The 23,749-nt window shown below is 36.3% G+C and overlaps 1 protein-coding gene and 1 non-coding gene across 5 annotated transcripts in view; both read left to right on the top strand.

Annotated features, from left to right (window-relative positions):
• Positions 1 to 23,749, top strand: part of TMEM131L (transmembrane 131 like) — a 75,797-nt gene that overhangs the window by 23,427 nt on the left and 28,621 nt on the right. For all 4 annotated transcript variants that reach the window (XM_070949204.1, XM_070949203.1, XM_070949202.1 and 1 more), the window contains exons 4-10: positions 7,335 to 7,403; positions 8,148 to 8,271; positions 13,773 to 13,889; positions 17,088 to 17,198; positions 19,543 to 19,620; positions 22,538 to 22,688; positions 22,789 to 22,847. In XM_070949204.1, the coding sequence (XP_070805305.1) occupies positions 7,335 to 7,403; positions 8,148 to 8,271; positions 13,773 to 13,889; positions 17,088 to 17,198; positions 19,543 to 19,620; positions 22,538 to 22,688; positions 22,789 to 22,847 (709 nt within the window). The remainder of the gene's footprint in view (positions 1 to 7,334; positions 7,404 to 8,147; positions 8,272 to 13,772; positions 13,890 to 17,087; positions 17,199 to 19,542; positions 19,621 to 22,537; positions 22,689 to 22,788; positions 22,848 to 23,749) is intronic.
• Positions 18,675 to 18,805, top strand: LOC139320785 (small nucleolar RNA SNORA66). The gene has a single exon (XR_011600729.1). It is a non-coding gene; the product is annotated as a small nucleolar RNA SNORA66 (small nucleolar RNA).

The raw sequence follows: 23,749 nt of genomic DNA on the forward strand, positions 1-23,749 counted from the left end.
CTGATGTTCAATATTATTTTTAGTTTTCTCCGTCTCTAGATCCATTGCCCCATGCAGTTTCTGCATTATACCCCATACTTTATGAAGATGTTTCTAAATTTAAGATATTCCTTCAAAATACTTCCCAGTTGCTGTTGACTTCATTCCAATATGGGTAGCTATTTAGAAGAACAAATGGAAAGTTTGATTACTATATCTGCTGACAAGACAACTTCCAAACGTCCCTTTTATTTTACCTGTAATGCTTGCTTCCTTCATATTTGATCTCAAACTTTGTCTTTCTTTATCCCTCAGCTCTATTTATTTTTCCAGCTGTCTTCTTTGATAATGCAAAAACAATTTGAAGAGGGCAGAATTTTAAAAATGCTGACATAATCTTATTTGCTAAATAAATAATTTGATGTAAAAGACCTTTCCCCATATATTTTCCCATCCTTCTGTTAAATAAACCCTGAAATCATGTGTCCATCTTTAGAAATGTACAAATTTGTCAATTTTATTTTCTTTCAGTTCCCAATATCTATTTTTATATCCCAAAATTGCACAAGTTAGTTTTTATTTTATTTATTTTTTTAGAAAGCACCAAACCATATATAGGATCATGCTTAGTTCTGCTAGTATAACCAATTCATAATCTGTATTTTCTCCTCCTGTAGATGCATTTGTTGGATGTAGAATTTTTAAATATGGACAAACAGCAATTGTTTTCTGGTTGCTATATACATTTTGGAAATGTGAATTTGATAAATTTATATCAAAATATAAATTTTTAAAAAATCTTCCAATCTCCCACTAACTTTACTGGGTCTTTGTGGAAGCCCTCACTCCTGGCAGCCAAGCCTTCTACACCTTGTGGGATTTCAGAGCCAACTGAAGGACAGATAGTCCATATCTAAATTTCTATCAGCATTGACTCTGAAAGGAGCAAAAAAGAACAGTAAGGTTGGAGGCTGAAACATATGATAAATGGTTACAGGAGCTGAGTATGTCTAATTTAATGAAGATAAAGACTAGGAGTGACACAATAGCAGTCTTCCAATATTTGATAGACAAATACAAAGAAGAGGGGGACAACCTATTCTTCACATGAGGGCAAGACAAGAAGTAACAGATGGAAACTTATCAAAGAGAAAATTTGATAATTGGAATTGAGGAGACATTTCCTCATAGTGAGAACAATTAATCCGTGGAATGTTTTCTCTTCAGAAGTTTTGGGTGCTCCAACACTGGAGGTTTTTAAGAAGAAATTGGACAGCCGTTTGTTCAGAATGGTATAGAGATGGACTAGAAGTCCTCCAAGGTCCCTTCCAACTCTAACATTCTAACATTCTGTACTGAAGTTCTTCATTTTATATGTGCTAATTAAGATCTTTTATAGTTTCTAATGTTTATTGCATCTATATTGGTTCAGTTATATCTGTTTGAAATCTCTTGTAATTCAATTGTGTTGCATTTTGTCATCTGCCTTAAATTTATTAGAATATAACAACTATTTTTTATTTTACTTGTTTTGTATTTTTTTATTTTCAGGACCATTGATTATTCAGGTGGTTGCCTAATGTTAAAAAAGAATTTTTACATTACCTTATTTCCTTATTTAAGGAAGTAATTTTAATTATACTTCGCCATGATTTGAAATACATACTTTCATAAGCAATATTTAACATGAACTAAGTATATGAGATATTTGGTTCAAATGGCTAATCAAGATTAGATCTCTGTGCATTTGTGAAAGATGTATGATTTGAAGTTTTGGTAAAACAAAACTAATTTATATAGCATGTAGTTTTGTGATTAAAAGTTATATTTCATATTCTAATTTTAGAAGTAATAAAGATTGTTCATAAAAATGAATATTGGAATTGATAGGCAGAATAACATTTAAAGAAATTAAAAATAAGAAATCAGTTAAATAAAATCTTCAGTGTCAGCCTTCTGCTACATTTGTGGACTACAAAATTGCAGTACTATATTTTCAGGTTGGTTAGAACTTCATTTTGGATTTTAGATCTTGCTTAGTCTACTAAGACAAGAAAAGATTAACATCAAGTGTCACTTTTAAAGTATATGCCATCTTGAATAACACTGTTGAAATGCTTTACAATACTGTACTGTTTGCTATTTTCAAAATTCTGTTCAAGACAAGTAGCAATAGAATAGATTTGAAAGACTTCTGTTTGACCAACTCTTTGACCCATGACATATATGTTTTGTTGCCATTAACTACTGTTCTTCGGTGCCAGTTTGATTTCTGTTGCAGTGTTTCCATTTATAGTGTTTTCCCTCACCCTTTTTCCTATAGTGTTAAGAGTTTCTGACCAGAAGGATTACTCTTTGTAATCCATTTCTTTCAAAATTAATTTGAGTTTTGATCTATCTAAATTCTGTTTAAGATGTAGTTGACTTTAAACTTACAAAACAATATATTTGCATAGAAGGACTGGTTTTATATTAGATGGATTAGAGGAGGGGTGTCAAACTCGAGGCCTGCAGGCTGGATCTGGCCCACAGGGCTGCCCTGGAAACAAGTTACCTACATTGACAGATCCTTTATATAATTGCAAAATCTAGTTTACATTATTTATTTAAGACTAGGAATTGGATTGTACTAATATATAATGTATATATAACGTATAAAAATGTGGCCAGGTGTAATGACATTTTACTTCCTATTGCTTCAAATTGTGTTTCCTTCTTCTCTTCTTTAATTGCATTTCTCTTCTTTATAACAGAGATATCCTCAGTGTGCATAGAATAGGGCCAAACTCTTTTTTTTTTCCTTTAAAAGTAACCCTTTTATTTGGAGAATATTTATGGCTATTTGGATCTAGATTATCCCAGGTCATTCCATGGGGCTACATCTGTGTATTAAAACATAAGCCTTTGTGTTACCAAACAAAGGTTAAGCTGGATTTGCATATACAATCTCCTTTGGGATAAAAGATGTCAATGCAGATTGCATGGACTTTTGACCTAAGTGCTCCACATATAGATACGATGTTCAGTATATAAAGTCAGAGAATGGAGCAAAGAGCTGGCTTCGTCCTAATAACCCCTTACAACATGCACATGCTAATAAAAGGTATTCTTGAAATTTTATTTTTAAAAGCCTGTTAAAATTCTATCCGCAGTTAATTCGTTTATATATGTGTGTGTGTAAAGTATATTGTTAGTATATTTTAATGGATTTTATGTTTAGATTTGTCTTATTTATATAATGAGTTTACTTTGTCCATAATTCTGGGATACTAATAATCTCACGCTAGTGTTGGCTTTCCCCTTGGGTCAACTGGCTGTTCTTATGACCAGGACAGCTGATGACTTAGGGACAGCTCCAGTTGTGGCTGAATGTTAATTTTATAATTTCATTTCAACTTCATTCTCTAAATGGAATTAACCCACTTTGGTTTGGATATCATGTTAAGATAGAGTTAGGCAAAGTTACAGCTGTGGGTATCACTGGATCTGCAGTTGCCTCTGTTGGAGCCTGTTTGGCTGTCTATTTCATCTCATTTCATTTTTTTTGTGCCTTTGAGTCATGTTTTGACTTGTGGCAATAGCTTAGACTAGTCCTGCAGTTTTTACGGCAAGGCTTTTTGTAAGTGGTTTGCCGTTTCTCTTTCCTAGGACTAAGAGTGACTTGCCCATGTCACCCAACTGGCTCTGTTCCCAAGGTGGGACTACAGCTCATGGTCTTCTTTCATTACTAACGTGATGCCTTAAGCACCACACCACACTGGCTCTCTAATTCCTGATGTATTTGTTGAAAATTTATTTATTTATCATTTATAATGGACACGGTGACTCTGGGCAGTTTATAACATTAAAAAAGCTGAAGTATAAAACTCATACAAGTCCAAGATCACATTGTGGAAAATGGTTGGCTTTGTTCTACTTTACCTTAACTTAGAACTTTCATATGAGCAGTTCATGGTCAGTTCCAGTCAGGGTGGATTTGATTTAAATCGAGTTGATTTAAATCACAATTTAAATCATGATTTAAATCACTAGTAAAAAGGCTTGATTTAAATCAACTCGATTTAGATCATAATTTTTAAAGAGCAACTGTCATCTCTGCTACTCCTTTGACCCACTGTTGACTCACCGATAGTCCCAGTGTTGCAGAATATACAGCCTCATGCTACATAACTAAGCTCCATTTCATGCTGAATAAACTAAATTATTTATGTATCTTAAATAGAAAACTATCTTACGATAGATTTTTACCCCAAAATTTTTTTATTAAAATAAATTCGATACAAATCAAAAAAATCCAATTTAAATCAAAAAAATCTGATTTTTTTTATTTCTTTAAAAAAACCATTGATTTTTATCCACCCTGATTCCAGTCAGCCTCTGGCCACATCTGTTGTTGTAACTAAATTCTTCTATCTCCTTTTAGTAGTAATATAGTCTGTCTGATTTTTTTGTGTATTATGTGATGATATCTATGTGTGTAGGTGTCATTTTTGTTGTTTGAAGACTGTTAGCAACAGAGACACCATTGAATTGGCAAAAACTGATAAGTTGTTTTCCTGTTTTCATTTGTTTGCTGTATGTACAGTCCAATAACATTCTTGCCTTGCTGTTTTCATCATTGGCATTCAAGTCCCCAAGCAAAAGCAGCACATCTTACTTGCATGTTCTGTCAATTTCAGATTGAACTTGACCATAAACCTTGTCAGCCTCTTCTTCTGCAATAGTGATTAGAGCATAAACATGCCCAGCCTGTCACATAGACTGGTTGTCTAAAAGACCTAACTGATTTTATTCTGTCCATTTATTACACTGTACCCAAATATTGTCTTTGCTTTATCTTTTATAACTTTAAAAACAGTGCAATCACTTCTTTGCTTATTATCTTTTGAGTAGTAAGCAGTACGATTTTCTAAGTGTCCCATTCCAGGCCATTGCAGTTCTCTGATGCAAAGATGTCAGAGTGCAGTAAATTCATTTCGTCTTTCACTGTGTTGACCTTTCCTGTCTTTATGCAGCTCACATTCCATGTTCCTACAGTACTTCTATTTTTACAACTTCAGATTTTATTCTCTTTAACTTGCTATCTGGAAAGCCACACCAGAAACAATTCTGAGAAGTTCTCAGCTCTTTTTTAGTAGCATACCTAGTGCCATCTGATCTGAAAGGCTCGTTGTCCAAAATTATATTATCAATAGCTTTATCTTGTCTACCCATGTAGTTTTACCATTGTGGTTTTCCTGACAAATATAAAATTATGCCTTTGCCATTGTCAGTAGAATGGTCTTTATCTCTATATTTCACACACCATCATATAACACTGCAACGTAACATAGATATCTGCTTCTTTTAGCTGGTGTCAGCCTTCCAAGTAGGCCAGATCAGGAAATGGACAAGAAATATTGGAACTCTGCTTTGTTGTTATAGTAACAGAATCTTGAAAGCCTTCAGCATTTTCCCTTTCTTGATCCAGAATCAAGGCATTATTTCTTCAGATTTCTGAGTATCACTTTCTTTTCTTCCCAGAGTTAATTCACGTTTTGCTGTATCACGTTGTTACTTCAAAGTCATCTCTAGTTTTCTGTAGCTGGGCAGCTGGATGAGCTTCATGCCTTGGATAATCCTGTTGAAAATATGTACACTCCCAGTGCTTTTTATTCACTCCACTCAGCAACACCCTTCACTCTGCCATAGTGAGGCAGCATAGCAGGCCTTGGGGTGATTACAAGCGGCGTTGAAGACAGCAAATGAAATGGTTGCCGGTTTTCCAAGGAAAACATTCAGTTTCACTGCTCATATTCTTATCTAGCCGTACAGGTAGCTGTAAAAGCAGATATATGTGTAACAATTGGATCTGTCAGTCTAAGTATTATGAAATACAAGATCAGAAGAATTAAGGTTTTAGACCAATTCCGTTAATATGGGCAAGGTTATATGGCAACGCCAACGACAAAACAGATTACAACTATAAGAGCAGTTATCTTAAGCTGAATTTTTATGTTACATCTGACTTTGAAATATACTGTCTGCATCAGTACTATGTGTTTCTATGATTAAAATTGTAATAAAGTTGTGCTGCTGATTGCATACATTGAAAATAATATAGCTGTAGGCTTCTGTTCTTAGAAGCTGATTCATGGACAAAAACTGATTCAAAGGTGTGTAGAAAGCTGTGGGGAATAGATATTATGTAAATGAATACATGGAAGAAAACTAAAAAACTTGGTAACATGTGCTGCCTTGGGCATTGTGATTAAAACTAGGTCCTGACTTCAGTGTAAATTTTTGGATAAGCTATGTGCAATTAAAAATTATTCTTTATCTCAGCGGTTCTCCACCTGGGGGTCGCGACCCCTTTGGGGGTCAAACAGCCATTTCACAGGGGTCGCCAAAGCCCTCTCTCGCCCCCCCACGTCTTTACTCACCCTCACCTTCTGCCTCTGTTGGATCGCCCATCGCTTACCATGGACTACCATGGACCACATGGACTACTCAGAGGGCTGAAAAAGTTATTTTTGACTGGTCCTCGCACTTTTGACCGGTCCTCGAATTTATGACTGTCCTCACATTTTATGTTTTTTGCCCTATCTTATCACCATGGTGAAGAGAAGCAGTTGTGAAATGAGTGACATGGTTGTTAGGAATGCTGCACGGGCATAAATGTGAGGATGGTCAAAAGTGCGAGGAGCTGTCAGAAATGACTTTTTTCAGCCCTCTGAGTAGTCCCTATACACATAGCCGTGGCCACCCGATCACATGACCAGCTAGCCACGCCCACCCAGTCACATGACCTCCAAGCCACGCCCACAAAATAAGCCACACCTACAGAACCGATAGTAAAAAATTTTAGAACCCACCCCTGGTTGGGGGTCACCACAACATGAGGAACTGTATTAATGGGTCGCGGCATTAGGAAGGTTGAGAAGCACTGCTTTATCTGAAATAGAAGCTTCTGAGAGTTGGGCAAGTTTTCTCATGTGAAGATAAAAAAAAGATATTTCAAAAATACTTTTGAAATAAACTTTCAAAAGAGTCACTTTTTGAGAGATGTAGAGAAGTAAATATCAGAATATGGTGCTGATACTGCTGAATGGGTGAGCTACACTAGAAACTGATGAGACACGGTGTGCAGAGCCCTGCTTACTCTCTTGAACCTCTACTATCTTGCTGATGAATCTGAAATGTCTTTTTGCTTTGTACCAAGTTGGGAGGCTGAGAGTCAGTATAGTTCAGTGATCTTTTTCCCCCATTGGAGCAGAGGCTTTGGGACTTTAGCATGCTACACATTTAATTGAAGGAGTGTTTATATATTCTCTTATCTAATAAGATCCTGCAGTTATTGCTATATTCTTTTTCAGGTTTTCTGCAAAAATGCCTGATGGAAAGATTCTTCATTTTCATCCTTCTATTCTCCATTTTGGAATGCAGTGAGTATTTTGCACTTTTTCAGAATAAAGGCAAAATAATATATAATACCAAAATAATATTTTCAAGAAAAGAGCCTTTTGTCTCATTTCATTTCTCATTACAATTATTATATAAGATGCATCAATACTTTCAGGGTAATTATGAAAAGAAAAATAAATAATGGACAAATACCAAATACTTTTTTAAATTGTGAAAGAAGCAGCATATTAGCTAACTTTTAAAATAATTATAGCTCTTAAGAGGAATATGTAAAACAGCTGTATTAACTTGCTTTTTAATCTACATTGTTTACCTACTTATGTCATAGATGTAGTGTTATATGAAACCATGGTTTGTTATGATGTGATCAAGGCAAGGCTCATGTATTGTTACTATATTGAGTCTCTGCTAATTTCAGCCATAGTTTGTCCTTATCCTAAAACCCAATTCAGCATATTCAAGCAATACTCTTCTGGTTTGATTCTGCTTTGAAAAGCAAATGAGAACAATATTTGGATAATACATTGAAATCAACAAATATTGAGAGAGCCACAATACTAGGAAAGAAGAATTTGTGTCATTGTAAACCATGGCATTGATACTATGTTTTTAGTTATTGCAAAATTATCTTTTTTCAAATTGTGTTAAAAATAATGTTATTTTTGTGGAATATAATTCTGTAGCGTTGAAACTGAGTTGGAGCAAAAAGAAAGATCTATCGTTCTAGCACTGTCTTCCTATTTCACCTTTTCTTGTTTCCTTAGGTTACTGGGGCTGCCCAAAGCTAAAATGCTCTATGCTTACAACCCTAATAAGGATAGAGACATTCTAGTGAATTCAGTGTTTACAACAACTAGGCATTTTCATGTGTCCCCTGCTCATAGCAGAGTGAGTATTTTAATATATTTTTGAAATTTATGTTGCAGTAGCATGCAAGTTTTTGCCAAAATGGCAGTGCTTATATTTGTAAGCACGCAATCAATTTATAATTAACAAATTTATTTATTTATTTATTTATTATATTTCTATACCGCCTTTCTTCCGTAGGTCTCAAGGCGGTGTACAGTCAAGAAAAATATAGACACACAAACATCATAAAGTTGCTAATTAAAATTATTACTTAGTTTGGTCAATTAAATAAAACCCAGAATTAGATAACATTTAAAAAATCATTCACATGTTCGTATGTTTAGCCCCGCCTGTTGGAACATCAGGGTCTTGAGGGCACGGCAGAAAGCATGGAGATCAGGGATATTCCGTATCTCCGGGGGCAGTTCATTCCAAAGGGTTGGAGCCCCCACAGAGAAGGCCCTCCCCCTGGGAGTCGCCAGTCGACATAATTTGACTGACGGTACCCTGAGTAGTCCCTCCCTGTGAGAACGAACTGGTCGGTGGGAGGCTATTGGTGGCAAAAGATGGTCTCGTAGGTACCCAGGTCCTAAGCCATGGAGCGCTTTAAAGGTGATAACTAACACCTTGAATCGCACCCGGAAGACCACCGGGAGCCAGTGCAGCTCGCGTAGGAGAGGTGTTACATGGGCGTAACGAGCTGCGCCCATAATCACCCGCGCGGCTACGTTCTGGACCATTTGGAGCCTCCGGGTGCTTTTCAAGGGGAGCCCCATGTAGAGAGCATTACAGTAGTCCATACGGGAGGTAACTAGGGCATGAGTGAACGTGCGCAAGGCGTCCCGATCCAGAAAGGGACGCAACTGGCGGATCAGGCGAACCTGATAAAAGGCACCCCTGGCCACAGCCGTCAAATGATCTTCTAAAGATAACCGTGAATCCAGGAGGACACCCAAGGTGCGGGCCCTCTCTGTGGGGAGCAAGATCTCATCCCCTATTGTCAGTGATGGTACTAGCTGACTATACCGGGACGCCGGAAGCCACAGCCACTCGGTCTTGGGAGGGGTTGAGTCTGAGCTTGTTTCTCCCCATCCAGATCCGCACGGCCTCCAGGCAATGGAACATCACAGCAAGGGCATCATTGGGGTGGTCTGGGGTGGAGATGTATAGCTGTGTGTCATCAGCATATTGATGAACACTCACCCCAAAACCATGGATGATATCGCCTAGCGGTTTTACATAAATGTTGAACAGAAGGGGTGAGAGGACTGACCCTTGCGGCACCCCACAAATAAGGTGCCTCGAGGTCGACCTCTGCCCCCCTGCCAACACAAACTGCGAACGGTCAGAGAGGAGGGAGGAGAACCACCTTACAAGTTACATCTATTCATATCGGAAAAGAGGGTCACATTAACTTGCTGTTGTCATATTTTAAATTTTATTTTATTTAATAAACTTATTCACCACCATCTTACCTCTGGGTGACTTACAATATTAAATTGGAAGAGGGAATACATTGAAGCCGATATATTTTTTTCATTCCTTGGTAGAAAAAAAATCCTCTTTTCTATCATTCAGAATCATCCTATCATTTCTATCATTTTGTCTGAAGCAAATATTTGCAAAAGAGAGGAAACATTGCTTGTAAAATGCAGAGTTGCAAATAAAATGTTTTATCAAGTGTACATAATATTTAAATATTCTTTTATATTTTACTAATGTATGTTTACATACAACATACAAAAATTTTAATAAAGCATTCAGTATAGTCCATTTATAAGAGAAACTTTGGTCCAGTGACTTCTAACAATAATTGTTATATCACAATAATTTAGTCACTTTTCTGGAATTTTAGAATACCAGTCATTTAATAGAAAATGCATAATCATAAATTCAAGCCAGTTGCCAAGTACCTAAATTGCAATCACATGACTGTGGGGGTAGTGCAACGGTTGTAAATGCGAGTTTAGGTCATAAGTCACTTTTTCTGAGGCCATTGTAACTTTGTCAAACAATAGTAAATCGAGGATTACGTGCACAATGAAGTCTTTATGCATTAGTGCTATTTTATCATACTGAAACACCTGAAACCAGTCTGAATTTTATGTCTCCTGAAAATTTCAATCCCCAAACTGCACTCAAGTACAAAAAGTTTCTAACACAATAACACAAGTTGTAGCTAGGATACCTATGTGTGCAACAACCACATTATTAAAAGCTGAAGTACTAACTCTTCTTTTATGTGGTGCTATATGTGCAAGGATATCACTTTCCTAGAAACTCTTGTCTTGAAGGCCATTTGAGGCTCTGGTGGTTAAATCACTGACTCAGTCTTAAGACATAAAGTTGTGGCTTTGGCTCAGTTTGTATTAATAAATAGACACACTCCTCTGTGAAAGAACTGAAATATTTCTGATTTAAAACCTGTTAAAAGATACCAAGATAACCAAGAAGTATATTTATAATTTTGCATGATTAGATCACATCCTTTAAAAAATAAAGGTAAGTTGACAACATGTTACTGGGTTCTGGCTCATTTGGGGGAACATACCACAAAGTTTCCCCCCTCCTTTTTGTAAAACTTAATATTTTTCCTGTTATAAAGTACATGATGTGAATGCACACAGAATGCAAATAGCAAGTTTGAAATGTGATTCAAGTCTTGAAACATAAAGCAACTTGTACATGAAACTGCAGAGCTGATGTGAGATCAAGGTCTATATATCTGTAAGGTTCCTCCTTTTATGCTCAGTGGGCTAAACCTTAACACAAGCTGATAACCAGCTGCTTTAATGAAATATTTAAAATATGGTTTGCTGGCTCCATGTTTTCTTTTTGCAAAATAAAATTTATTTTGCAATTTATCATGCTTTTTTGAAGCCAAACTAATCTGGAACTTCCTCTCAAAGTATAAGGAGTGAATAGAATAGAATAGAATAGAATTCTTTATTGGCCAAGTGTGATTGGACACACAAGGAATTAGTCTTGGTGCATACGTTCTCAGTGTACATAAAAGAAAAGATACCTTCATCAAGAATCATAAGGTACAACACTTAATGGTAGTCATAGGGAACAAATAAGCAATCAAATCATATTAGGAAACGGTCAATATAAATCTTAAGGATACCAGCAACAAGGTTACAGTTATAACAATCATAAGTGGGAGGAGATGGGTGATAGGAACGATGAGAAGAGTAATAGCAATGCGGACTTAGTAACTAGCTTGACGGTGTTGAGGGAATTATTTGTTTAGCAGAGTGACGGCGTTCAGGAAAAAACTGTTCTTGTGTCTAGTTGTTCTGGTGTGCAGTGCTCTATAGCATCGTTTTGAGGGTAGGAGTTGAAACAGTTTATGCCCAGGATGTGAGGGGTCTGTAAATATTTTCACAGCCCTCTTTTTGACTTGTGCAGTATACAGGTCCTCAATGAAAGGCAGGTTGGTAGTAATTGTTTTTTCTGCAGTTCTAATTATCGTCTGAAGTCTGTGTCTGTCTTGTTGGGTTGCAGAACCAAACCAGACAGTTATATAGGTGCAGATGACAGACTCAATAATTTCTCTGTAGAACTGTATTGGCAGCTCCTTGGGCAGTTTGAGCTTTCTGAGTTGATGCAGAAAGAACATTCTTTGTTGTGCTTTTTTGATGACATTTTTGATGTTAGGTGTCCATTTTAGGTCTTGAGATATGGTAGAACCTAGAAATTTGAAGGTCTCTACTGTTGATACTGTGTTGTCTAGTATTGTAAGAGGTGGTAGTATGGAAGCGTTTCTCCTAAAGTCCACCACCATTTCTACAGTTTGCATCCATGATCAATTTGAACATTTAGGCATCTTAATTTTTTTTCCCTACAGTGCTTCCTCGCTATCCCCATCTTATCACAAATTACTCTAAAGTTGACCTGATTTCAAGGGTGGTTTGTATTATGTTGCAGATTCAGTTGCTGTTGAAGGGCATCAGTCAACATAAAACAAGTATATGGAAATGTGAACTCATTTCCATAGAGGTTTTTGCATCACATCCTTAATGTTAAAATGTCATCTTTGTGTGTGTGAGAGAGAAAGAAAGAGAGAGAGAGAGAGAAAGAGGGACTTTCCTTTTCATCAAAAGTATAAATAATTTCAGTAGTTTATCACCTATTCTTAAAATAAAACAAATGATATCTTTTTCCCGTATCCCATCTCTTTATCTATAAACAAATCCTTATAGCTTCATTGTTTCAGTCCTGATCAGCAAAAGTCTATTAAGGGTTACTAGAGATAGCAATGTATCTCTTTTAACCTTAATCAAAGCTTTATACACCTCTTTTAATTATTAATACATCAATCGGACTTGTGTAACATCTTTTTCCATGTCATTTTTAAATCCACCTTTAAATCACTCTCAATCAAGTCAGCTAATATTTGTTCCTCTTCTGTAGCATCTTTTAAACACAGTCTGTTTGTAGAGGCTGCCACTCTTAAAATCAACTTCTCAGACCATTGTTCAAATATATCCTTCAATATGTCCAATGTTAAAATATTTTGCTTCATTCTGTATTTGTAAATTGGAACTGAGTTTTCGTCTTCTGTTAATTCTCTGTTAATTGTAATCTCTAGTTTGTTCTAGTTGTAGTTTTACTAATTTGTGACAGATTGTAGCTTTCCATTTCATCCAGACCTTACAAGTATGACTTACAATTATAAAGTAGGAACAAGCCAAGAGGAATGAGAAGAGGATATGTAATATAATACTAATCACTGCCATTTAATGCCACATGAAATCCATTTAAATCCCTTTAAAATGGATTTTGTATTCAGGTGTAATATCATCAGTTTTTAGCCTGGAGTAATGTGTGAATGTATCCATTATGAAAAGGCATTATGTCAGTAATTAATAGCTGTATGTGAGAATAGCTAGTGGCTGAATTTGTGCCCCAATGCTTAGCCATAATCTAAACATTGGTTTAGCTATGTGTGTAAACTTGGCCACTGTTATTCATAAAAATGATTTATAGCTTAGCGTTATGGGTAACCTACCTATACTGGTTTATCAAAGCATGATTAATACAAACTATAGCATATTGAAGCCCAGATAATAGAACACCACTATTATAGCAATAGCACTTAGACTTATATACCACTTCACAATACTTTACAGCCCTTTCTAAGTGGTTTACAAAGTCAGCATATTGTCCCCAACAGTCTGGGTCCTCATTTTACTGATACCAGAAGGATGGAAGACTGAGTCAATCTTGAGCCCATCAGGATCAAACTGATGGCAGTTGGCAAGAGTTAGCCTGCAATACTGCATTCTAACAACTGTGCCACCATGGCTCTTTATGATACTTGGAAGACAATAATTTTCCTACGGGTTATAGAAGGACAGTGTAATATTTCTGGGAGTTGGTTCTAGATTTGATGATGTGCAAATGAGTGTATTTTGGCTAGTTTTATCATAGTAGAGGAAAGAAGTAATGGCTGTCTCTTTGTAATTTATAAGTCTGTAATAATTTAATGGCAATTTAATATTTTGAACATCAGATGCTTTTTATTTTATTTGTAGGTGATTCCAGCAATGGGAAAAATTTATTTCAGAGTACTTTTTCTTCCAGTAGAAGAAGGCAGTTTTGAAAGTTCATTATTTATAAATACCTCATCTCATGGAATATTTTCATATCAGGTAATTATTAATTTACCAGCTTGAGATACAGAACATACTTGATTTCATATGATGGTGTAATGGACAAACAACTGAAAACTGTCAAAGATGTACAGTCCAAATAAATACAATTTGCAGAACACTACATGCTGTGTAAGAGGTTGACATTTAAAGGTATCTTCTCCTCTAGTTATGTGATAGGCATGACTGAATGCCAAAGGCGCATGGAATGCTATTACCTTCCCACCAAAGGTAGTTCCTATTTTTCTCCTTGCATTTTTTACGTGCTTTCGAACTGCTAGGTTGGCAGAAGCTGGGACAAGTAACGGGAGGTCACCCCATTATGCGGCACTAGGGTTTTGAACTGCTGAACTGCTGACCTTTCAATCGACAACCTCAGCACCTTAGCTACTGAGCCACCATGTCCCCTTATTTATTATTACTTTTGACTATAGTGGAGACCAAAGCATCATGTCATCTGAGAATATAATGCCTTTGTTACAGCCCTAGTTTTTATACTAGCATGGAACTTGAGTAAGAACTGCTTCTTTGAACCCAACTTCTCTGGTAAATGTCTCCCACTTTCCTACTGTTTTTCCTTCTTTCTGAAGACAGGGCTCTCTTTGTAAACTTGAGCTCTCTTCAGAGTGCCTTTGGAAAGACAGCACAGATTTCCAAAGATATCACAGCTTTTGAAAAGCTGCGCTATCTTTGGAACAAGTCATTCTGGAGACAACAGATTTCTGAAGACAGAAGCTGGAGAAGTTGTGTCTGAAAAGAAGACAGCAAAAAGTTAAAGGTCGGTGCATGGAACTGGGAGAGAAGATAGCTGGGGGAATGAAGGTTTGCTGGCACTGCTGTAGATGTGGGAAATGTTTGCAGGAGAAGCTGGATTCAAAAAGGAGACCGCAAAGACAGGGAGGTGCTTCTGCTTTGGCCATGGGAGCTAAATGTAAAGGTGAGAGTCTGGAGAACTGGAAGAGAAGGCAGCTGGGTGAATGAATGGTTGCTGGGATATCTGGGGTTTCCTGGGACACTGTAAGCAGCCCTGGAGCTCTGTAGTTTTGAGACCGCTTGCCACTCTGCCAAGCAGCCTGCAGGGCAGCCAAAAGGGTAGAGATGGGTGGGGGGGAGATAGGTGGGGGGGGTAGTTAGAGCCAGTCTGTTAGCGAGCCCTGGGGCTGGGAGGGGCCAAGCCTGGAATGGCTTGGATTGAGGTGGGTTATCCCTGAATGATATGTGATTCTCTGTTAACAACAACAATGCAGAGTTCTGGAATTGCTGTTGTAAGTTAATGCGGTCAGATCACATTCACTTTATGACCACACTGACTTAAGAAGGCAAGCCCAGTCCCAGTTGTGGACACCTGTAACTTCTTCCTTTCAAGAACCCTATTTGTAGTCATATGCTTATATACTGTATGAAAATTTCCTTCATTTTATTTTTTTCTATAAGTGTTCTTTTTAGAAACTTAAAGAAAGAAACAAAGCAACTCTGTGACAGAGGAGAAAGCTATAATTTTATTTTCATCCCGATTTTAAAAAAAATAATAACCATACTGGCATGCAGAAACATTTTCTGTCCATTTATATTGCATTCCTTTCAACCTTTCTTGAGGTTGTTTTTGTTGTTGTTGTTAATCCTAGGGAAGAAGCTTTTTTTAAAATGGACTACATTTATTTTTAAATAGGACATCCTATTTATCTCGGTACCAACAGTTGAAATCTTACCTGTCTTTCAAACTGCTTTTTTCCTTTTTCTTTTTTCAGGAATCCGTCTTACAAACTAAAATGTATTTTTGGAAATTTTGTTTTACTAAGCTTATTAAAATATATGTTCATCTTTAATTTGTGGGGTCATGTGTATCACGATTCTGATATAAAATTGTGGAAAGAAGTGATATTAATATAGGCAGTCCCCAGGGTAAGAACCTCTGACTTAAGGACAACCCCTAGATAAAAACAGGCTGCCCATCACTAAAAATATCAGTAGCAGATGGTGCGGTCCTTCCTAAGCCAACAAAGCATTGAAGCCGCACAATTCTTTCAGGAACCACTGAAGCTAAGTGTTTTTTTTAATATACAGCTTGTTTTTAGCAGTTCCCGAAACATTGTACAGCTTCATTGGCTTCAGGGAAGATAATGCCATTCTCAATTTTTAGTAATAAGTAGTCCTAAGTACAGGACAGAGATAGGGAAGTCTTTCTTAACCAGAGACTACTTGCATGTTTGAAATGCTTTCATTTGTAATCAATGTGCTAAAAAACAACAACCCCTTAATATATCAGGTTTTGAACATATTCATCCCGAGAGTGGCTGGCGAGGGGGATGGGCAGCAGCGGTGGGCGAGGCTAGTTTGCGGGGCGGCCGGGGGAGGGGAAGGTCAGAGCCAGGCTCGGGCGGGCCCCACCCAGCCCTAGAAGCGCCAGCTGTGAGGGCTTCCCGGCAGGGAGCCGGCTGCCTTCCTGCCGAGCCTGGTGGCAGGATATGGCCCTTGGTCGTGTCTGCCTTCCAAATGCACAGTTTCTTGGAAGCAATATGGAGAATTTAAATATAAGGAGCAGAAATCTGTTGAGCGTAATCAGGGCTGGGAGGCTGCCATGTTGGTTATACGTCCAGCAGATGGCGCTGTTTTTCAGTGTTTTTCAATGTTTGGCAATATCAATGTTTTCCAATGTTTTTCATGTTTTTACCTGTCACAGGTGTGACATGTATATAATATAAGTATATATAAACATGCCCGTAGTCAGATGCAACGTTGTGTCAAAATTTGAAAGCAATCGGTGAAGAACTTTCGGAGATGTGCGATTATGTACAAACGGACATTTACATTTTTCTTTATATAGATTATCCCACCTTCATTATTTTTATAAATAAGCAGTGAACATACCTAATTCTTCTTCTTATTCTCCCCACAAGAGGGAGGGAGAGAAAATAATAATAATAATAATTAGAATAATTATAGTAGCTTAGGAAAATAGAAAACGGAGTACAGTACACTAAAAGAGGTTTTTACCTAAATTACTAGGCCTGTGCCGCTACTGTGAGAGTTCAGTAAAGTTGTTGTTTCTCTACTTTGGGACACTTTTTTGCTATTTTAATACAGCAACATCTTATTTATTGTTAAAATAGCATTATATAAAAGTGTTTGTAAAAGATTGCAGTTCTTTATTACATTTATTGTTGGAAATATTTAATATAACATGCCATTTTGCACTAGGTATTTGGAACCGGAACTTCAGACGCCATTTCAGAAGATTCTAGACAGGAGTTAGCAAACACTTATTTGCTGCTTCCACATATCAATAGTCTTCAGATCTCACAAACACTGGTACTGTATTCTTTTTTAAAAAATCGTAATGTCCTGTTTATTATTAAGTACAGTATTAACTGGAGTTTTAAATGTGACCTGGAAATTAAGAATGGGTAATGTATTGACAATTGAAGATTCTAATAATGAGTTTGTAAGTGGTGGGAAAAAATAAACCTATTGATAAAATAACTGATAACTAAAGGCTGTGGTTTTGCAGACAAGTGTTTCCGTTGTGCTGAGGTTTTTGCTCTAAAAATAAAGCTAACTGTTTTGCTTTCTCATGCATCCATGCTTTGACATAATTCTCATTCACTTTCACCAACTAATTTAAATAGGCAAAATTTCTGACATACAAACCTGCTTGTTACATAAACTCTTAAATAAGGTACTGTCAGAGAGCGAATCTCTTAATGAGATTTTTAAAAGTCTTTTCAACTTGCTTACAAAGAAATATTAAGGATTTCATTACATTGACTGCTGCTGTTATTTATTCATAACAAGACTGAGAAAATTAGATCAATTCATAATTGTTCTAAAGCAGTCTTAAGGACTTTTACATAGTATTATGTAATACAGAAATGTACAATCTGATTCCCTTGGCTGCATACTTCTAAACATTGCAATATGTAATGTGACAGATGTAGAGAAATAATTAAATTCAGGACTTGGTGAAATCATATATTTAATTTTAATTAAGTTTAAATGCAAATAATATTTAATTTGTTTAATAATTTAAACACTATTTTTAGAGCAGTGTTTCTCAATCTTGGTAACTTTAAGATGTGTGGACTTCAACTGCCATGTTGTCTGGGGAATTCTGGGAATTGAAGTCCACACATCTTAAAGTTGCCAAGATTGAGAAACACTGTTTTAGAGTATTGTTTTGTGGTTTGTATTTGAAAAGCTTAAGTGTGAGCCTCAGCTTGGAAAGAAATATGGATCTTTCTTTGTAGCATTTGTCTACTGCAGCACTATTAATTGATCAGTAGTGATTGGCCATTTTATAAGAGATTGTTATCCAGAACTGAATTAATTGAATTAGCATACCGACTGACCACTTTAGAGCAGAAAAAGCAGGAATGTGAATTTCAGCACACAAATCAGTGTGCTTTTCAAGATTTTTTTTTTTCTATCATAAACTATTTCTGTCTCATTGTCTTTAGAAACTTTGGGCAGAATAAAAATGCATTGTAGTCTGTAGAACACAAATATTTGATTTATATATATGAAAGAATATAACTAAAGGGTGTGATTTGCATGCTAAGGGCTGGGCTTCCCACTTTGCAAACAGGAAAATCTTTAAATGGAGCTAGAACTATGGAATGCTATGTGAACTTTTTTTAAAGTTCTAGTTTAAGGAGGAAAAAAAGTGTTTTATTGACTGTTTTATGGATAAATATGTTTTTAAAGGGCAAGATACACTTTCATATACTCTTAGTAAACCTAGAAAAGGGACGATAATAAGTCTAAATCTTATTTTAAATAGAAAAAATCATGCAAACTCGATCACTGGCTCTGCGTGATGTAGCAGAAGCAAGGGGAACAGGTTTGCTAAATTAAACGTGGTAACAGACGTTTACTAGCCTTAAATATAGCAAGGCTGCTTACTCTATACCATGACAACATAAACAGTCCCTAGTTTATTAAAAGATGCATTGATTGTTTCAGTTGTCACGCTGTTAGTCAATATACTGATTTATTAAATATTCTTTCAGTGTAAGTATAAGTGTAGGTCTTGCTGGTTCTCCTGCACTGTATTTTAACAAAGCTGATAATAAACACAAATTTGGACCTTATATATTAATATTTCCACAAAAGGTGGTGCTTATAGAAAGAATTTAAATAAGATCTTATAGCTCCCCCTTGTGGAAATTTAAAACTCTGAATGTAAGAATGAAATAGAATGAGCAACAAGGCTACTTAAATTTATTAAATTTTATATTATGTTTTATATTTATATTTTGGATGCAAACTCTTCAATAAGTACCTCTGACAATCTGATTTTACAAAATTATAAATACTTTTTCAAGTATTTGGTTACTTATTATTTTAACACAAATAACATAAATTACAACATTAAAAAGCATACATGCCATTTGTATATTCTTAAAATGTCTGAAGTACATTGTATACAGTATATAATGGAAGGCTGCTATGATCAGCAGCCTTGGTCCAGTAATTAGAGACCCCAATTTCTTGTTTTTGTTAGGAAGCCCAAGATTTTAATAGAGAAGAAAGTACTTCTCTGTACTTTGACACAACCTTTTGTTCTACTTAGATATTATTGGTTTCTCCTTTTTTTCCTCTAGATTTCAATTTCTTGAAATATTTTATAAAACTATTGGTTATGTATTTTTTTCAGGCAGAAACTAGGAATGTCAGTCATGTAAAAGTTCGCCTTGAATGCAGTTTACATAACAAATTGTATCATTATTTTAAGGTATGGCATGTATGTTTGCTCTTAAATTTGCTTTTACAAATATAAGCATTTTATCTATGAGCAGTAAATTGAGCTGCTGTTAGATGTGACTTGAACCAGTTCTGATTCATTGCTCAGGTATACATTAGCATGTACACTGAAGTTATCTTTTCAAAACTAATTTTCTCTTCTTTATCTTTATCAGGTCTTTTTCAAGTGATATATGGCCTAAATGCCCTTTTTAATATTTATTCATGAACATTATTAGAATTATTTAATAATAGCTCTTAAACATTCTATTCTGTGAATAATTAGCTTTGTTAAACAGAACCACTTTTATTCTAGATATTCTTTTTCTTCAACTTTAAGCTGGTTATTATCTAACAGATTTCTGTGTTGTTTCCTTTCCTGTCTTCTTGATTCTCTTACTATATTGGGGATCTTAAATTGGTGTAAACACTGCAATTTCTGTTATTAAAGTGACTCTAAGAATGTGCAAAACTTGCCATTTTAAATTCTGGGATGTTCCCATCCCAAGAACAGCTGGATTGGTGGTATTCAGAGGAAGAATGGAACATTATAAAATTATCCAGAATAATCCTTTCCCAGAATCAACACTTTCAATGAATCTATTAGTATTTAGAAAATACTAATTTTCTCATGTTTACTACTACATTTATGAAAAAAAGGATAATTAGTTTCAAGAACTTTTTCTTCCTGGATTACCTTTGTGGAAGAAGAAGTCAACTGACAGATAATCTCGTACTAGTACCCTGTTTCCCCAAAAATAAGACATCCCCTGATAATAAGCCCAATCAGGCTTTTGAATGCATGTGCTAAAATAAGCCTCCCCCCCGAAAATAAGCACTCCCCGAAAATATTTAAATGCAGAGCTGGAAATCAGTTAAGATGGCAAGAAGAGCCACGCGCCTCAAAATAATAAGACCTGCCCCAAAATAAGGCCAAGCGCTTATTTTGGGGTTCAAAAAAATATAAGACAGGGTCTTATTTTCAGGGAAACATGGTAGAAGGTAGCATTTGGAGACTAGCTTTCATCTCTCATTCCTTTATGAGGTCCTGATGCCCTTTAGATATCCAACAAAATGCAGAGGGGTTACAGGTAGTCCTCAAACTACGACCACAATTGAGCCCAAAATTTATGTTGCTATGTGAAACATTAAGTGAGTTTTCTCCCATTTTACAACCTTTCTTGCCATAGTTGGTGAGTGAATCATTACAGTTGTTAAATTAGTGATATGGTTGTTGATTGAATCTGGCTTCCCCAATAATTTTGCTTGTCAGAAGATCACAAAATCTGTTCACATGACCTCAGGACACTGCAACCATGTTAAATATGAACCTGTTGCCAAGTATCCAAATTTTGATCACGTGACCATGGGGATGCTGCAATGGTTGTAAGTGTGAATGCCCTTTTTTTGCAGGGCATTGTAACTTTGAATGGTCATCAAACAAACTCTTGTGAGGACTACCTGTACTCCTCAATAATGGAGGACCTTGGAAGTTCTGGAATGAAGGGCAGTCAGCTTCCAAAAATGTTCTTCTACCAATTCAATGTTGAATATCAAACAAAGCTTTTTCTTTAATACTGTTAAAAACGTTAAAGTAAAATCGAACAACAAGATGGAATTCATTCCAGAGTTTTGAGTATATGAAACATTCAGCATTGGTCATGAGTTGGCAGATGAGAGCAGGAGAGTAGTTTAGAATTTGCAGAGATTCATAACAGCATTTTCAGTAACTAGAAGAGATTAGCAGTGGGATACTACTGCTGCCCTCTTCATAGTGCAGGCATTTAGAGCCTCAGGTAACTTTAATTTTATTTATTTTATTTTATTAAATTTGTATACCGCCCTACTCCCGAAGGACTCAGGGCGGTGAACAGCCATAAAATAAAACATATAGATACAAAATTTAAAATAGAGATAAAACTAATTAAATAAATTTGGCTGAGACATTTTAAAACCCCAATAAATTAAAACCAAATTTAAAATTCCATTTAAAAAGAGGAAAAGTTTAGGTCAGGCCAGCTTGATGGAATAAAAACGTCTTAAGCGCGCGACGGAAGGTACGCAGATCCGGAATCCTCCGTATCTCCGGGGGGAGCTCGTTCCAGATCGTAGGTGCCCCCACAGAGAAGGCTCTCCCCCTGGGGGCCACCAGTCGACATTGTTTGGCTGACGGCACCCGGAGGAGCCCCTCTCTATGGGAGCGTACTGGTCGGTGGGAGGCTATTGGTGGCAGCAGGCGGTCCCGTAAATAGCCAGGTCCTAAGCCATGGAGCGCTCTGAAGGTGATAACCAAGACCTTGAAGCGCACTCGGAAGACCACCGGGAGCCAGTGCAGCTCGCGCAGGAGAGGCGTTACATGGGAGCGCCACGTCGCTCCCATCACCACCCGCGCGGCCGCACTCTGCGCCAGTTGGAGCCTCTGAGTGCTCCTCAAGGGGAGTCCCATGTAGAGAGCATTACAATAGTCCAGACGTTTCAGTTCATTCTGTTTATTTAACATGATCAAACTTTTTAGTTCCATTTCAGATTTGCAGACTCACTTCTAGATCCAGTAGTGGATCTAGTAACACTGCATCATTGATAGATAAACCTCTTCCATGGTTGTATAATTATATGTAAATTATAAATTCAATTTACATATAATCATTAGATAGACTTAATTAAACTTAAACTATTTTCATGAAAGCAACATAATATGTATGATACTGCTCCTCTTTGGGTATCCATGCAAAAAAAAAATATCTCTGAGCTAGTGCATAGCATACAAGAATACCATCAGAGTGTCCCTTTGCTTGTCGCATCAACAGTTTTGCTTGGGTGTGGGTAACACCCCTTTTAAGACTTATATTTGTAGGCTTTTAATTATTCACCTGTGGTCATTTTTGGATTTTCCTTTCGTTTTATATTAGAATTGTTGCTTTGCATCCAATGACCTACTGCTAGAAATAAGTTTAATGGTCCGAATGAAAAATGTGCAGCATGAATTTGTGGATCTTAGACAATACTTACTGGAGAACCTTTTTGTAATTTATGTAGCAATGGATAAAACACAGACCTCAGGTAAGGCCGAGATATATTACCACTTTAATTTTTTTTTACCATAGTATAGTATTATAGTAGAGAGTTTACATTTGTTTCTGGTTTTGTTCTTTTTGTATAGATGGTTCTTCAGTAATCTTGTATGTATTACATTCGGGGAACAACCTTTTATATGTGCAGGTAATTTATATATATATATATATATATACATTATATTTTTGTGTTTAATATTATTTTTGCCCTATACTTTTATGTTTAATGAATTGCTCACAAATTCTTGTTGATCTCCTTATGCCCGGGCAGTTATAATACAGCAAACTGATTTTATTGAAAAAGAAATTGGATTAGAAAATCTTCAATTCATGGAACAAAATGCAAACAGGATTGTTTCCAGCATGTTTATGATGTTGAACAGAACATTCTTTATTTCCCAATTTGGTTTAGAAATAGAGATTAATTCGGGTTTTTTTGAACTAGTCAAAGTATTGAAACAGGTGGGTTAGGGTTAGGGTTAGAGTTATATGGTAGGACCATAAAATAGAAAAAGTCATAGAAAATGAAGAAGTTAAATTGCTCTGGGACTTCAGAATCCAGACAGACAGGCACCTAACACCCCGGACTTAACAGTTGTCGATAAGAAAGGCAAAAAAGTCTGGATAGTGGATGGAGTACCAGTGCCTGGAGACAGCAGAATAGAAGAGAAAGAACTGGAGAAGATAACAAAATACAAAGACCTACAAATAGAAATTGAACGACTATAGCAAAAGCAAGCAAGGGTAGTACCAATAGTAATAGGTGCCTTGGGTACAATCCAGAAACAACTGGAGCACCACTTGAACACCATAGGCATTGACAAATTTTCCATCAGTCAATTGCAGAAGGCGGCTTTACTTGGAACTGCTTCCATCCCGGACAATATCTGTAACACCGTCAAACATCCAGATTTGCCTATCCCAGGTCCTTGGTAAGGATTCGATAGGTACACAAAGTGGGAAAGTGATAGTTTAAAAAGATCCGGAAGAATGTTGTAATTCTGTGCTAATTCTTAGTATAAAACTATGTTAACAGACTTGAAACTGTAT

This window comes from Pituophis catenifer, unplaced genomic scaffold (assembly GCF_029215685.1).
Source record: "Pituophis catenifer annectens isolate HBS135680 unplaced genomic scaffold, rPitCat1.0.hap2 SCAF_8, whole genome shotgun sequence".
Taxonomy (NCBI): domain Eukaryota; kingdom Metazoa; phylum Chordata; class Lepidosauria; order Squamata; family Colubridae; genus Pituophis; species Pituophis catenifer.